Source organism: Oreochromis niloticus, linkage group LG7, assembly GCF_001858045.2.
Source record: "Oreochromis niloticus isolate F11D_XX linkage group LG7, O_niloticus_UMD_NMBU, whole genome shotgun sequence".
NCBI lineage: Eukaryota > Metazoa > Chordata > Actinopteri > Cichliformes > Cichlidae > Oreochromis > Oreochromis niloticus.
This window is the reverse complement of record NC_031972.2, coordinates 33,802,190-33,820,271: the sequence shown is the minus strand read 5'-3', so window position 1 is coordinate 33,820,271 and position 18,082 is coordinate 33,802,190. Positions and strand designations below refer to the sequence as shown.

At 40.0% G+C, this 18,082-nt stretch overlaps 1 protein-coding gene across 2 annotated transcripts in view; it reads left to right on the top strand.

The window, feature by feature from the left end:
• dcc (DCC netrin 1 receptor) overlaps window positions 1-18,082 on the top strand; it is a 324,319-nt gene that overhangs the window by 296,496 nt on the left and 9,741 nt on the right. For both annotated transcript variants that reach the window (XM_025909079.1, XM_019361335.2), the window contains exon 28: window positions 10,823-10,971. In XM_025909079.1, coding sequence (XP_025764864.1) covers window positions 10,823-10,971 — 149 coding nt within the window. The remainder of the gene's footprint in view (window positions 1-10,822; window positions 10,972-18,082) is intronic.

Genomic DNA, 18,082 nt, shown 5'->3' with positions numbered 1-18,082 from the left:
TTTGTATCCCGCTGTAACTTTACTGCATAAAGAGCTAACATGTCCAAAATGTCAGGAGTAGTTATTACAAGAAGTGTTTGTGAACTAAAAATCAAGAATGTGGGATACTGTTTGTCCGTGATTTGGAGAGCCCAGCGCTGCTCCCGACGCAGGGAAACTAATTTTGCAGGGGAGACCTACCTTGGCACTTGTGCAGGTGAAGCCAAAGGGAAGATATGCTTCACCATATTTTCTAGTCTTTGGCTTGGAACGAAGTTGGTTTGGAAACATATTTGGCGATGCTTCATCTCCTGCTTTGCGTTTGTGTGGGAGCCCCGTCAAAAACCTGTCCATAATGCTAGCAGTGTCCAAGCTTTCTTTCTTTCTTTTTTCTTTTCATGCCGCGCCCCACCCTGCAATGGCTCTGCGCCCCCCCTAGGGGGCGGGCCCCACACTTTGGGAGCCTCTGGCTTAAGGAATGATGGATTCAATTCAGTTTTATTTATATCGCACCGAATAATAACAACAGTTCCTTCAATGTGCTTTCTATTGTAATGTAAAGACCCTACAATAACACAACAAACTCTTGTCTTCTGGTCACACGTGGAGAGTCAGTGGCCGTACAGTAAGTAAAGTTTGTCTTGTAATGATGACACTTTTTTAAAAATTCCCCTTCTGCTTTGCATCTGCAGCCATTCCCTGAGCTGCAGCCTGTTGCTGATTGGTTTGTCAGATTCCAGTGACTTTGTGTTTAAGCTTGGTTCTCTCCAGTGAGCCTCTGTGCTTTGTTTAATATTTTATTCAGGGAAGTTAAATGCATTAGCCTCAGGCTTCTACACTGTGTGTGTGTGTATTTGTAGAAAGATATACTGTAACTGGCCTTGACATTAGCCAGAGGGTTGGATCTGATCTGGACCGACCTTCCTCTGTTCTTTCTTTCACTTTTTATGTTACCTGTCGGTTTCTCCATATTCCATATATCAAATCTCCCTCTCTCACTCTTTCTCTCTCGCTCTTGCTCTGCCAGGCATTCTGTTTGACCAAAAAAAAAAATTTGGTCTCACGGGAATCACGGGAGTCCCCCCTGATTCTATTTATTTGTGTTCTCAGTCAGTTAACCATGTTGGATTCACAGTTATCCAAGAAGACCAGAAAATGAACCCCCCCAGCTTTGCTCAGTACCTAATTCTTCTCAATGTCTGTGATCAAAACTCATTTTTGTGGCTTCCTGGCAAAGAATTCAAGCAATGCAGAGGCTGTGAACCTGTCTGTGTAGTTGTTGAGTCCTGTCACATCTTAAAGACCTCACAAGATGATATTATTCCAGTAAAGCAGTTCACTCTCAGACTGCAGGCTTACTTGTGGTTCTAAAGCTAGAAAGACAGGCAGAGGCTTCAGCTATTAGGACCCTCTCCTGTAGAACCAGCTCCCAGTTTGGGTTCAGGACAGATATAACAACTCTGTAATAGGCCCCAGGGTAGATACCCAAGCAAACACAGTGTCTCTCTGTCTCCCTCTCTTTCTCTCTCTTATACACACACACACACACACACACACACACACACACACACACTGTGTATAACAATAATCAATGATAACTGCAGCATCTTTCCAGCTTCCGATCAGCACCATGGACAGCAACTGGGTAATATAAGTTTATCCTTGTGATTTATATTCATGGCATCTTCTTCAACCAGACAACCAGGAGCTGAAACAGATTTAACCTTGCAAAAATCATTAAACACAACTGGAACATCTGTCATCGAGGAAAAAAGAGATGATTAACCACAGATCATCACAGGCTGACTGGGCCAGTTCAACGTAATGAACAAGTACACTCATTTAGTTTTTCTTTTTGTTTGACTTGTTAAATGTCATTCACAATGCGACTGCACCGACTCTATGAGACATTTGCCCAGGAACAAAATGTCGCATAGCTGACAACTGGTCAACTGGTCACAAGTCTTTTCCATAAATGACAAATTTTCCACAAATTTCCACAAATGTTTTTGTTTTGGTTTTTTTTTTCAGTAGGTTCAGAAGAAAGACACCTTCTCTACTTTGAAAAGTCAAACTTTCCATTTTGACAAAGCTAATAGTTATGACTGGCTCAGGTCAATCATCTCTTAGTTACGCTTCTGTAGGCTCTGGATGCCGGGGAGACTTCCCATAATGCACTGAGCACTTTGCAGCCACTGTTAATAGCATTAAACTCTCTTCTATAGTTTGTGTTGTCGTCCTGTTTGCTGTTCCTGGTCTCTCTGTTTCTCTTTTCTGCTTATCTTTTGGCTCAAACCCCACCTGAGGTCTCTTCCTGTGAAAACAGATCTTTAGATTCTTGGCCCTCTTGGTCTAATGCTGTAAGGCCTTTGCTCTGTGATATAAAGCGCCTTGAGACAACTGAACTGACACTATGTCAGTGAAATAGAATTTAGTTGGAGAGGCGATTGAGCCGTCAGAACTCTGCAGGTGGCACTAAAGTGAGTTGTCAATCAGAGGTCAGTCACTTGGCTCGGGGATGAGATGAGTACCTCAGCACCTGCCCATCTGACATTATTTCACTTGTTGTTGCCACAAGTCACTGAACTTTATTGACTATCTCTGGTCTCATCACTCCTGACTTCTGCCCTTCTGAGCTTGTTCAGCAGTTTCATTGTGAATGTCTGTGCCCTACAATAAAGGCAAATAAAGTCAAGGTAACTACTATAATAATAATAATAATCAGAACTACTCCCAGCCGAATTTTTAAAGCTCTGGTTAATATTAGATTACACATCACTATGTGGTTCCACAATCTCCTTTTAAAACTTGTAATCCAGAAAGTGTTCCCCATGAGACACGAGAAAATGAAGTATACTGGAGGCAAGAGCACCACTCCTTTTAGACATTCCCTTATTCCCTCTTGGTTTTCTTTACTTTTTTCTTTCTTTGTCCTTTGTCTCGCTTGTTCACTGTCTGTTTTAGATCTTTCTGTCCCTCTGCACCTCATCCTGTCATACTGTCTCTGGTAGCCTGCAGCAATGAGGAAAAAAGGGGGGGGAAAGCTGCTTACAGTACATGTGATCCCTGGGCTCTGTTTGTGCGTGTGTAGCTGTACGTGCATTTCCTCTTTCGTTAGGTGTGTATCACCTCTGTGTTGTGTGCGTGGGTGTATACAGTTCCATTATGGCTCTGTTTACATGCCCAGGTGGCCTCAGATTAACATTGATTTTTGGCTCCTGGAAACCTTTCGCTGAGAAATCGCAAGCCTGAGGCGACAACTCCGAGAGTCCTGCCGCTCGCCCCGTGACCCCGCCCGCCCTCACTTCAGCCCCCTTCCTACAACAGAGCCTCAAAGCCAGGCAGCACTACCTCTATTCCCCACCCCCCCTCCAGGGAGAAAAAACATACCAGTGAGCGATGGCTTTTGATGCTCATTGCTGGTCTTGTTTGTGTGTTTATCCAGGTCTGAATGACTCCCTGGAACATAATAATGAGATGTTTTCATGGTATAATTGGATTGTTTGGGTGAGACAGAAAAGGAGAGAGGGGAAGAGAGAGCATGTGATGGAGCATGTGTGAGATGATGTGTTTTCTTTAGATCAGGGGTGTCAAACAATGCAGCCCAGGGGCCAGAACCTGTGCATCAATGGGCTAAGTGGAGGGTTTCGTAAAACATGAAAAATGCAATGAAGTCAGTAATTGCTGACTTTTTATTTTAGAAAAATTGACTATTATTGTCGGTATGTTGATGCCAGCAGTAGCCTGCTTAACAAGAGTAAAAATAAATAAAATATTTAATTTAAAAGCATTTCTATATTTAAAACTCTTTCAAAATCCTAAAGGCATAAAATAAAATTGTTGTTTTACTTACAAAATTTCTACATGTGGAGGTTTTATGCCTTTCCACTGTGCTCTGAAAATTTAAATGTGCGTGTCATGGCAACAGACTCCATGGATGTTGAAAAACTGAAATTGTACGTCTTAGGCTTACTAAAAATACTGAGTAAAATGTGTATTCCTCCAACCTCCACTGTAGGCTGTTAACCAATGATTGACATCACAGTTGCTTTTTTGTACAGTTTATGCTCAACTCAAGGATTAAAGATGAAGGGCTTTAGAAAGCAGGACTGCTGATAGCAGTACATCTTGAGCAAGAGGTCCAAGGAGACTGGTTGGCCGTCACTAGAGTAAAATGTGTGTTTCCTGATCTGTTGGCAGGTGGTTGGTGGCACTTGATAGGTTAAATTTGTTGCAAAGAGGTGTACAGTACTGTGTATTTTTTTGGTCACTGACAGATTGCTGTGGTTGCCCACAGTTCACATGGAAGACACCAACATTTCTTTAAGCAATCAGCAACTATTTGCCAAATGGGAGCGAAAAGAAAACTGGGAACTGAGACCATTCAGTTGAAAAAGTTTTGCATCAAGAGGTGCGACGCTTGGTTTGTAGAGCAATGATCTCCATTTCCTGTTTGGGCCACACTTTTTAAGATTAACTGCCACTCCGAGAGTCGTTGGCAAATGTTTGCAAGCAGGTGGGTGTTTTCCATGAAAACTGTGGGTGACTGCAACTTTCTGCTAGCAATCAAAGCAATGACAAGGAGGTTTTTGGTGCAGCACCCAGTTACAGCCAACAACACTGAGCCCAGCCTCTTGGCCACTGGTCATGGAATGCCCATTTTTTCCCGCCAACCAGAGGTTGCCACAGTGTTGCTGACAGGTGTCTTGGTCTGCATGATGGAGGCTTAAACTAGTGTCTCCATTATTAATAAGTTCAGCGTTGTAAATCCAACCTCCTTCAGGCTTCTTTCTTGTAATATCCATGTTGCATCTATCAAAACAATGTGTTTGAATCATAAGTGAATGCTGTCAACAGCTTCTATTTCTGACCTTCATCTGAAACAGACCACAGAAACCTCCACCGCTCTGCTCACTTATTTTATATCACTTTATAAATTGAGACCTTCTTCTCTTTTTAAATCGAGTCTCCAAAGCCCATCTGCAGACTAAAGTGTGATGGTGGGCAGTTATTCACCTAAATTGGCCTGAATGTGCGGTTTAATGCTGGAAGCTGTAATGGGATTGTCTGACTCAGTGTCTGATACTGAGAAAAGACATTACAGCCACAGCTGGAGGCAGACACAGAGCCAGCTGTGATGGATGTTTTTAAGGTTACACCTTCATCTCGCCTCAGAGGAACAGCGTTATTACCAATGAAAAGCTCCGGTGCTTTAAAATGGTTATCTGTAGCAATTGAATGGTCATGTTAGGGCGGAGAAAGAAACGTGTTTTATTTTTTTTATATTCTCAAATCATCCATTTGACGACTCGTTTTCAAGGGATTTCGAATAATTGTTACCCTTCGCTATACACAAGCCGTGGTAGTTTATTCTAAGGGTGACGCTACAGAAAATGTCAGGGGTTGGTAAAGTCATTATGGTTGAATATATAGCAAAAATATATTGGTGCAGTCAAGAAAAAACTAAGAACAGGATCTGAAACGGTGAAACACGGACCCACACTGACAAATAATTCATGTTGTGTAATTATTATTTAATTGTCATGCAGATAAAGACATGTCAAAGCTGTTATCTCGTATTCTTATGACCTTTTACTGGCCATATCATGTAAGAGATGAAAGATGAAGGAAAGAAGGTGTTTTGAAAGACTGTACCTGCAGGCATGCAGAAGTTCTGATGGGGGTGCAGAAGAGGATGGAGGAGGGAAGAGTTGGTCTTCAATCTGCGGTTTGATCAGACATGGTGAGGTGATCAGGATGTGCTCTGAGGCCTTAAAACATCAAAGGCTTCATACTCACTTTGTAATATTCAAATTAGAAAGTTTAAGGTACTTCAAGTCTCATTTTACAGAAGCCAGTTTTTACCAAAAAGACAGGAAAATAGGATTAACAAAACCTGATTAAGGGGTATGAAAAAATTTAAATGAGATGTTTTACTCACAAAAAAATCATATTGAATCTTTTTACGAGGTATTAAGTTATCAATAAAGTAAACTAAAACAATATTATAGGGTAGAAGGCTGTTATCGATATTATGAGATTTTGTCATTATGTATAGATGCTAAGAGAAATTGATGTGAAGTAAAAAATTGTTACTACATCAGGACAATAATAACACTAACTTCTGACATATATTGATACCGTATCAGTAATAATATCATGATGTTTTAAATCGCCCTGCGATAGACTGGTGACCTGTCGAGGGTGCACTTGGTGTTTCGTCTTAGGCTCGTCTGGGATAGGCTCATATGAAAATGGATGGATATTACACAAAAGGAGAAGCACAGTTTATACAAAAAACAAATTAGAAAAAAAGTTACATAAAACAAACAAAGGAGCTCAAATAATACAAAGTAGAAGACAATGTTAGAAAAAGGAACAAATGTATGAGGTAGGACAGACTTTCCATTTCCATTCCTGCGGCTGCAGAGCTAAATCAGTCTGCCTGTCCAGTAAGTGGTGCTGAGGGTGGTCGGGGTTTCCATGATGGATAACATTTGACTTCCTCTACACGACAGCCACAGTCATTTGGATGACCTTTGCATCAGCTGATGGAGGAATCCAAATAATGTATTGATTCAAACTGAATTCAGACTGAACCAAATCCATCTGCACTTATTTATTTTCGGCATACTGCCAGAAATAAATAAGTGCACATTGAAATAGCCATCTGCTTTAGACAGCCAGGTCACTGACTGAATTATGGCCAGCTCTGAATATAAACCACTTTCTGTTTCAGAGTTTCTCTCCAAATCTTGAATAGAAACTAATGGCAAGTCAAGATTGTAATATACTTCTATAATAATACAGAAAGATAAAATTAAGATATTAAACAGTATAAATAAATTCTAGATAAAGTGCCAAAAGTCCACATTTTAAATTTGAATATAGCTTTGAGATGTTATACTTTTAAAGTGTAGTGATTAGTCAGTTTTGTCGTACTCCCGTACTTTTTTGTTTTCCCACTAATGATAATAATAATGATAGTAATAATAATAGTTTTACTGTAAAATTTTTTTCTTCTGCCCTTTTTTGTATTTCTTTTCATCGTAGAAACTGACCTTCATATAATTCCAGTAGAAGAAAACTATTCTTGCCGTGGATCACAAAAATCATTGGACAGGTAGCTAGAGACACACATGGGTCAAACCAGACAGAAAACGGGACAAAAGGTAAACAAGCAGACAAAGAAACATAAAACTTTTCTATGAAACGGATGAGACGTCATCTGACTCCCTCCAGAGATGAGATATCTTCTCAAAGACACTTTTTTTTGTTCTCAGGATCAATAACCCCGCCCCTTCCATCTTCATCTCCTATCACTGTAAATCCTTCCATCTTTGCTTTCGACCCAAAAGCAGACACAGACACCTCTGATGTGACCCCCGGCGGGCATTTCACACCTCCACTCCTGCTTGTCTGGTAAATATATCCACCTCTCTCTGAGCAGACGAGCCATGGGTCCCCCACCTTCGCCCCCCATCCCTCTCTGACAAACCCCCTGAGGGTGAGCTAGGCACCGTGAAACTCTCTTTTATGGCTTTCTCCACTGTGGATGTGTAACCTTTGCTTCAGCTTTATACTGCGGCAGCTCATTGTGTTTTTCCACATTTCTTTTTTCTTTTTTTTTTCTGGAGCTCAGTTCAGTTTGGATTCGGTCTGACAGCAGCGTGCTGAGAAGTCATACAAACACGTTTGGTCGTGCTTCAGTTGGAAATGAAGCTGGCAGCAATTTCTGCACCAGACGTAGAGACATTCAGAGCCACACAAGGTCAGTATTACTGTGAAAATAAAGTAGCTGGACTGAAAAATACAGACTCAAAGCCACTCTGGTGCCCCTCCAAGGTCAGTACACTCCACAAGTCTAGATAGATGAAAAATGCTAAGCGTGTTTATATTTTTAGTTCCTTCCTTCCATCTCTGGTGGGTGGAAAATGCACTGATACAGGTGGTCAGGTTCAAATTGTATACGCAACCCAGTGTAAATGACATCTGACTGTTGTGCCCACATTTCTAAAAGATATTAAAAAATGACAAAACAAGCTCGTCTTCAAAGGAAAAATAAGCAAATTGGAGGATCGGTGGTGTAGCAATGTCTGCTTACACTTATTACAGTATAACTGTGCTAACAGTATAAATCAGTTTCACACATTTGCAAAAAGTGTAGAAACCCAGATAATTGGTTAACTCCTCCATTAATTAAACACAGTTAGATCAGAGAGCCATGCCAGCACTGAGACTGGCAAACTCATTTGCATGGGAGAGAAGATCTCTACAAATAGCAGCTAGATTTGTCATTTCATAAAGTACATATAAAAAAAATCTAATGAGAAGTCACTAAAATGCCATCATTGCTGAACCAAACAAGCGTATGTGTACGTACGTGTACTCTTATGGTTTATTGAAACCATAAAAGTACCATTAAAAAAATACTGTGACCGCTCTGGTTTCTGTCATTTATCACTTTAGCTACAAGTAAAGCCCAGCAGTGTCTGGTCACTACTGACCTACCATGTCGAAGGTTTTTGTTGACAGTCTGCATATTTTGACACCTATTTTGTTTCTTTCAGTCAACATCAGCATGACTGCAGTGTTTCTCTAATCCCAAAAGAGCTACGTCCAAAGTCAGTTTTGCTTTTTGAATGTGATAAAAAGGACTCTGCTGCCTTCTTTCCAAATAGTGGATATTCTTTGTTGAGCGTGTGGACATTTTTGCGTTGTACTTCAGTTGTTCGTACAATTACACGTTTTCCCATTTTGTGCTTTTATAAATTACTGAGTACACAGTATAACGTGAAGTTTTCTACACTGTTAATGTTTAAAGCAGTTTAAAACTTGGCTGTCTCTGGTGTAATCCACTCCTATCGAAGATGTTCCAGGTGTTTTGTTTCTTAGGGAGCAGAATAGATGTATCGATCAAGTGAAGTGAAGTAGTGCAGGGCAGGGAGTGGAGGAGGGGGCTGTAGGTGGAAGAAGCCTCAGGACGTCTTCAGACATGAGGAGGCTATTCAGGGACTCAGAGATGAGGAAAAAAAACCCTCTTTTGTCTCCAGTTTTTTTTCTTTTCATCAACTTCACTTTGTAGTGCGTATGGGGGGATGTTTCAATTTCCTGTTTGTATTGTGGAGACAGCAGTTAGATGTATTTATTGATATAGTTTGTCTTTTATTCATTAGTTTTTCTTCTGCTTGAATGCCAGTTTTATTTTGTTCCTAGTTGCTTTCTTTCCTCGTTAGTTGGCTTATTGGTCCATTCCAAGTATTTATTTGTTTGTATTTCATTTTCATTGACTAAGAGTGATGGAGGCCAAATGGACGATATGAATTGGATAGTGTTAGATGAATGGGTGGATGGATTTTCATGCAGATGAGTGAATGGCTCAGACTGTAAATCTGTTTGCAGTCTGATGACTCACTTAGTTACATGTGAATTTGTCATTTAGAGCAATCAATAGGAGCTCTGTGTTATCAGGTCAAACTACAGACTACATGGAGGTCAGTATTAAATAGCAATTTTCAGGAAACAAGCCGTTCTGCAAAACAAGGGCTGGCCTGATTATCCATTAATAAAATTTCACTTTGTGGAACAGCTCAATAGTAACTGCAGGCCACAGAGCCTCAGGCAGCCAGATTTGTAGCCAAAAGAGGAGAAAGAGCATTAGAACCTTTAATTGCTTTGACTAATACATTTGAAGTCTGTAGTACCCCCTGGTGGCCTGCCCAGTTAGCAGTTCTAGGTACTACCAGAGGATAAGTACCCACTCGGGATATCCCCAGGAAGTAAACAACTTTCAAGCCATTTTCCGTTTGCATATATGCCTCTAATATTTTTAGGCAGCTGTAGCTTAGGAGGAAGAAGTTAAAGGCCAGTAATTGGAAGGTTGGTAGTCCCCATGTTGAAGTGTCCTTGGGTAAGATATTGAACCCGAATGTGCCTTCACTGCATCCATCAGTGTGTGATCATTTTATTCTGTGTGAGCACTCATACTACACACACATAATAAAGTGCTGTATGGATGTGTGTGTGAATAGATGAGTGTGGTTTGTAGATAAAAGTGCTTTGAGTGTCCAACAAGAAAAAGTACTGTGCAAGTACTCATCCATTTTAGAGGAACTCTAAAGTGATGCAATACCTGGCCAGCAGTTGGTAATACAAAGGTAACTCTTGTGGTCCATTCTTTTTTTCTCGTCGTCTTGTTTCAATCTGTGTTTTTTGTCTGCAGTTATTTGTTTTGTTTCTTTGTGGTGGATTCCTAGTAGCAAGTCGAAGGGAAATACTACCAAAGATTTTTTTATGTTTCACTTTGGTCTGCTGAGAAAACACCTGAACACTAGTCCATTGTAACAACACAATATCTGGAATTTTAACTGTTTCCCATCAACACTGTTGAAATGGGTTTCCTCTGAAAACAAACCAGAAGACAATTCCAGAGGCAAGTCAAAGCATATTTCTGTCAACAAGGTCAGCGTGCACATCCATCTCTGTTTGCAAGAACCAGCAGTTGTCACCCATTCTGCACAGATTCATCTTTCCCAGGTGGATTTTCCTTCTATATCTTGATAAAAACCTTCCATCTTCATCGCTGACATCACACAGATTTGGTGGAAAAAAACTCAAAATGAGAATGTGAAAAAGGCAGTGACATTCTGGCACTCATTAACTGATGTGCTTTCAGTACCTTATCAACAAGCAGCATTCATTAGGTTCAGTTCAGTCATCCTAGTTGTTGTTGGAACATCATAACTAAAAAAGTGGACACTCAACATGGAAACAGTTTTAAAATTCGATGTCAGCACTTGTTAACCAGTGTAATATTTAAAAAAAACTTCATCTGTGTCTCCAGGTGCGAGCCTCCCGAAGCCCCAGGTGAAGACTGCCTCTCTGGGTCAGGCCGGTAAGGCTCGCTCTCCTCTGCTGCCTGTCTCAGTGCCCACGGCGCCGGACTTACCAGAAGAGGGAGGAACAAAACCCGCGGAGGATTCAGCTGCCAACGTAAGTCTGCATTGTGAGCATGTTGTAGTCGGCGTTGCTGACTGATGTTTTGCACTACACGAGCATCACAGAGGCGAGTGTCCGTGTTACACATTGTTTCTGTGGGCTCTCACAGAAACATTGAATGTCTTTGTCTTTATGTTAAATTTAGTTCCAGCATTGATTTAAAACTGTTTAGACAGCTGTTGTTTCTAGGTGTTGTTATAGAAACCATGAATCACAAATAGTTACTACAGTACTTGGTTGTATCAACTGGTCTTCTGCTGCTCAGAACTGTTTGAGGTCATCTACTGAAATATCCTTTTGGAGGTTTCTTTGAATTACTGATTTTGGTCCTTACTGTTCCTAAATATCTTTTGGATATAGAGGGACCTTTGAGAAAAGATGGATACACAACCCCCTCGTGAAAAAAGGGGCCTAGGAGTGGTTAAAAGTTACTGTACATTCCTAAACTATTATTCTAAAAATACTCAGTGAAATCCTACCTTTTAGAAAAATGCAGTTAAAATATTATAAGTTATATTTTGTGCTTCAAGTCTGTTTATTGAGGTGTATCCTTATATTTAACAATATTATACTGCAAAGCTTTTTTACAGAACAGTATTGTAATTTTACTGTTGTTGTAGATTAGAGGAAGTTCACTGTAAAGTAATAGTTAAAAGCTAAAAGCCTGGAATTTTACAGCAACAGTGTAATGCCAGATTTTGTATGTTGCTTTGTCAGTTTCTCCTATATTGTTTCAGGTAATATTTTATTGTTTCTGTATAATATTATTGTTTCTGTAGTACTGATTTGTTTGAAATTGACTGAAGTAACTTCTGTGAAAGATTAAATATTATAAGCCAGTTATTTTACATGAGATGAACCCAATAATCTGAACCAAGTAGCAGTAGTTTCAGTATAGTAATGTGGTATATAGTAGCGGCAGCTGCAGTAAAAGTAGTACGGATTTGATATTTGGCATCTAGGCTCCATGAGGAAATACATAGCTCAGCATGGAGGGAGCAGAGAATCGGGAGTGATGATAATAACTCCCCCCCCCAGGGGAATATTGACTCAGAGCCTACAGGTGGATGTTTGCAGAGGTGGTTTTTGAAATGCTACGTGCACAGCATCAGCAGTGAGTGGCAGCAAAGCTCTCAGATGAGCTGAGTGAGCAGAGCGCCGACCGCTTCAGTGCTTCAGCTTGTGAAGTAGGTGTGACTGATATGTACTGATATGCACTTTGCACATCATGTCCTACCTATATTTTACACTCCACCCCTCCGCTCATAATCGCTACATATTTCTTATTTTCTCAGTTGTATTCTGTATCTGTCAGTAGTTGGCTTAAATCCCTTTTGTGTGTATTTATTTCTTATATTTGTGTGCCACTGGTTTTTTTTGCCCTATGACACAAAAACAAATTCCTTGTTTGTTTACAATAAAAGTGATTCTGATTCTGATGTTTCATTGCAGAGAAACACACTTTTATGGCAACAAGTACAATGTGTCATCAATATTATCATTACAGAGACTGTAAATTGCAATAGAGCTGATATCTTCACACAGTTTAGGAAAGCAACAGAATTCAGGGAACGTCGATGAGGAGATGCTGTTGTATTTTATAGTAAGAAACTGTGTATGGAGATTTCGCTAGAACCCCTAAATTGACAGTAAAACTGCAGTGAAGTAGCTTCATAGCAAGTTAATAGTCTACACAGTACAGCAGTGTAATTTTTATCAGTTTGCAACGACAAAAATTTAGCATAATTTCTTGCTTTTGTAGAGATCTTCAATCTTCTCAGAGTGCATCAATAGCTGATATAATGTGCCGTTAATATGAACAGTAAGTCTTGTTGTAAAATATAGAAAACCATACCCATAAAGATTAAATATAAACTCGGCACATATATAAACTTGCCCTAATTCTCCTATAGAACAGGAGCTGTAAAGCGTCTTGCTTTAGTAGACATAAACAGATGTGGTTGCTGGGGTTCTCTGTTACCTGTCATCTGGTCCACACTGACATGATAGCGTCTTTTTCAAATAACAGGAGGTTTCTATGTGCAGTGTTATTGTGTCCGGAGTGTGTTTCTTAACTGTTGCAGATAGGAAGTGTCCCTAATGTTCACAGAGTGACAAATAATTATGTAAAGTTCACATATTAAAACGGTGACAGAATCCCTTAAAATTATTTAGTGAAATGTGATGAATAAGTAAGAGTTACCACAATTAGCACTGAAAAAAAGGACACGCCTTCAATGTAACAACAATAAAAGTTTGAGTGAGATGATCACATTTAATTTAATTGATTTCATTTAAGGTGTTTCGGTTATCTTAACCTTAACTGCTATATTCATGCAATTAATTATGTATTCATCCAAGCACTGTATTTCCTCTTGATACGGCACAATAACACTTAATTAAAATGCACTGATGAAAGATATGCGTTCAATAATAAATTAATTCATAAAATAGGAAATTATAGAGTAAGACAAATTAATGATAATTTGTGGTAAAGCACAACTTGTGTAGTTGTGCTTTGCTTTAGTAGACATAAAAAAAAAATGTGGTTGCTGGCATTCTCTGTTGCCTTCAGACCTGATATTGGTCCACATCGACGTGATAGCGTCACCACATCTGATCTGGTGACTGCTGAGAGCATTTAACTTAAGTTAACTCATTGTCATGTTCAAGAAAGCAGTTTGTTGGGGTTTTTATGGCATGGTGCATTATCCTGCTGAAAAGAGGTCATAAAGGCATGGACGTGGTCAGCAAGAATACTCAAGCAGCATTGCAAGAAAATATCCCCCACACTGTTACACAACCAGCAGCAGCCTGAAAACAAAAAGCAAGCTACGGGATGGTATGTAACAAACAATTAAAAAAAACATGTTTCAGAGATAATTCTAATCCAGTAGACACCACAAAAACAAATGCAGTTGAATAGGAGGAGTTTGGAGAATAGAGTCACCCATCCTGCAGTTGTGAAGGAGGCAACTATCCATAGAAACCAAAGCTGTAAATCTTTCCAAGTTTCATGGTTTAACATGGAGGTCTGTGGAGAGGCCTTTAGTAGAACTGCAGTTCTTAGCATTTCTGCACTGGCTTTAGGTCTGAAACTTGCAGCTTGATTCAAAAGTCAGTTAATGTCCTCCATCATGTGTTTGTTTAATATGGGAATGCCATCCATACTGGAAGGTGCAAACAAGCTGACAGTTATTCTAATCAACCTCTGATTTGATGACTCAATGATTTGATGAGTCAATTATGAAACAAACTCACCTCAAAAACTAACTGTAAAAATGAGCTTTGTTTATTGTTCATCATTTTAAAATAAAGGGGGGTCTTGCAAACCTTCCTGCAGATAACCAGAAACAGGTTTTAAAAACAAGGCACACAGAAAGAAAAATAGAACGGAAGGTTGACGGAGGTTGAAATAAACAGACATTCTCACACAGGTGCAGATTTGTCACTACACCTGTTTCCTTCCCTCCAGCGTGTCGGTGGTCTTTCAGCTAAAACAGCGTTCATTAGTGAGTGAAACTGACGAGTGGGGGAAAAGAAATGGAAGGGGAAAAGAAGGAGAGCAGGGGACACGGAAAGAGAGAGCCTCAGTAAGAAATGGGTGTAATAACAGAAAATAGAGGAGAAAATAGAAGAATATAGAAGGAAGCAGGGCTTTGTGGTGAGGGTGAGGTGGTAAAGGAAGAAAGAGGGCAGAGGAAGTTAGATGGAGGAAGTGAAAGAAGGGGCAAAGAAAGGTTTAAAGGGCACAAAATGAAAAAGACAATGGTGGAGGCATTCAAATAAGGAAAGGATAAGTGTCAGAGAAAGAGGGAGTAATAAGAGATAAAGGGGTGACTCGGAGGAAGAGAAATGAAAATTGAGTAAACACAGAGCAGCAAGGAGAAGATGGACTGAAGGAGGGCACAAAGGAGGAAAAGGAGAAAGAAGATGACTTAAAATCACAGTACAGGATGAGAAAGGAGAGGTAGATGAAGGAGAACTTATAGATGGAGACTCGGGAGTAAGCGGGGTGACAGATGGGGAGGCTGATGGAGAGGAGAAGAGTGAAGGAAGGAAGGGAAGAGGAGAAGCAGAAAGATAAATGACAAGAGATGATGTGGAGAGACATTGGACGTCGGGACTTGTTAAATATTCATATGTGACTCAAAGACAATAGGACAGGAATGGGGAGGGGGGGGTTTCCACGGCAACAGGAAAAGAGGAGAGAGGCCAGAGGAGGAGGAATAGAGGAGAATAGAGGAGAGAGAGGTGAGGGAGGTAAAACGAAGGGAAGATTAGAAGACCAGGAGAAAGAGGACAATATGTGGAAGAGAGGGGGACAGGGGGAAAGAGATGGTTACCACGACAACAAGGGGAGAGGGATGCTGTAATAAGGGAGGGGAGGAGCAGGACAGAGAAAAGGAGAGAAGAAGTTGGGAGGTTATAGAGGAAAGAAAATAAAGACTGGATGATAAAGATGAGAGCAAATCAGCAGAGAAGCCGATAAGGACGAGTGGAGAAAATGAATTGGAAGTATGAGAGGGAGGGAGAGAGGGAGGGAGAGAGGGAGGGAGAGGTCTTAAAGGTCAGCAGGTCTGTCCCTTCATCTGCTGCTCTATCTCTGTAATTGATCTAGTCTTTTCCCATCAGCCCCCTGGCCTATCCATCAAACACACACACACACACACAGAGCTAGTTAATAGACTGTGACACAGGGTGAGTGACTAATGTCAGTACAGCACAATGGTGCTTTTATTATATTGTTATACCTGCAAACTATCGTAGAAAGAAGGCGAGCGGAATAAAATTGGACTTCTATAATGTTTTTTTTTGCCTCAAGCACATTTTTTCTATTGAAAACACAACTCCTAGAAAAATAAGTCTGCATCATTCTTTAAATCAGCTATACATAATTTGGTTTTGAGGTATTTTCAGCAGTGTGTTTTTTCTTCTACAGTGACATAGATGTGTGGCTGTATGGCTCTGTTCTAGCAACTCTCCAGCCCTCCATGTGTGTATATTTAAATCCTGAGGGAGGCAGAGCAGCACCAAGCGGGCACCAATGAAAAGAGACATTGTATTAAATCAGAAACAGCAAGAAGGGGAAAAGTGGCTCGCAAAGTGGCTTGCAGAGAAAGCAACAATGGTAGCTAGAAGCAGCTTAAATAGTGTTTGTGATTTATCAATTAGATGTCAGTAATGGAATCAGCTGAGCCATCAGCCATGAGACTGACCTTCTGGATTGCCAGAAATATTACCATGCTTTTTGTATATACCCAATACGTGTAAGATGCTAACAAGGTAATTATCATATCTGCAAAAATATGAAAAATGAATCTCGACTGATGCTATACTGCTTCCCATTCCTGAAAACTGGATCTAAAACAAATATTCTGTTCTGCTTTTTATTTATTCATTATTCTGATATTCTCTTTTCAACAGAGAACCAAAAGTAGGAACAACTTTGCTGTCATAGTTTGGGTTCTGTTATCTCCTTAGAGGCAAAGATCACTGCAAATCTGTACCAAGCTTTGAAGATGATGATGATGATGATGATGAAGATGTCCTGTTACAGGATGATAATGCATCTATGCATAAAACACCTGGGCTTACTGAATCATTTCATGCAGGTGCTGTGACCTTCGTTATCATTGGATTGCAATCCCAATGAAACACCTATGGGATATTTTAAATCAACTTGTTAGAGAGTTTTCCTCCACGATCATCATCAAAACTTAACATGAGGGGAATCTTTTGAAAAAAAGTGCAGGGACTAGGAGAATCAAGGCATATTTAAGCTTTTCTAGTGCCAGAACTGATTTTGACCTACCTGAAAAAAACCCGTTCACAGCAGTGCTTCTCTGCTGGGTGCCTGTCAGTGCAAGAGAAACCACAGACAAACTAAAAGCTAAAAATTCCAGCATACCCCAGGATATTAGGATGAAAACACCTTACTAAGACACTTCATGTTGGTATTTCCTCTAATTTGACTCCAGGAACTAAATGGAATTCAGTGAAATGTCTGTTGAAGTGACAGGAACAGGACTCTGTGTACCTTTGTATGAGTGTCTGGCCTCAGTGTGATCTGGACAGCAGGCCGCAGATGGTCCATGGACATTCATAATGAACCAAGTGGCCTCTAACCTCAACCACCAAAGACTTCCTCAGACTTTTTATTCTTTGAGTTTTATTCACTCTGTGTGTAGAGTTCTGAATTTTAGAGTTTCTGAAAGTCAGAAACGGTTACTGAACATATACGTTACTATGAACTCACTGAAGTGACATCTTATCCACAGTTCTTCCTGTTTGATCATCTCTGCTTCTATTCAAATGATAAAAATGATAGAAAGAAGTAGACAAATCCAGATCTACAGGAAGTAGCACTTTCCCAGGCTACCACATGGCCTTAAATATTCCCAACACTTGATCTTTACCTTCAAAACCTGCTCAGCATGTTTTCCAGTTTTATGTTATTGTGGACATTTTATCCATGAAATGCAAATGATTTGCAAACGCTATAAACCCATATTTGATTCAAAATAGGGGACAGACACTATATCCAGTGTTTAAATTGAGAAAACAGTTTAAGAGAAATATTAGCTCATGTAATTTCAGTATCTCTGGTACCATTACATTTCAGAATAAAGCATCTCTTCATTCTAAACAGGTCAGATGTCTGTAGCTTTGTCACTTTGCTTGTCCAGCTGGCCACACAACAGCCTCAGCAGGCAGTTATTGGGTGTAAACATTTAGTAGCATCTAATCTCAATGTGAAAATTAGTATGTGCGGTCCAGGCTCTTTGAATTTGTCCTTCATAAGCACAATTTGTTTGTAATCACTCCCAATTCACTATAATGCAATGCATCCTACTTTACAGATGCCACAATGGCTGTTACAGCTGATGGTGAAGGTGCAAAATGATTAAAAGAGAACTTCTTCTTTGCTTCTTACTGTTGAATTATTGAATGTCCTGTGGGGAAAGAAAATAAGTCAACAAAGAGGTGATACCACTCAGACCCACATTTCCTTACTAACAGCTTATTCAGTATTTCTGGCATTTACTCAATGCAGCAGAAAGTCTGTCGATCAGCTCCTTTGTATTCAGCTCTGTTAAATGGC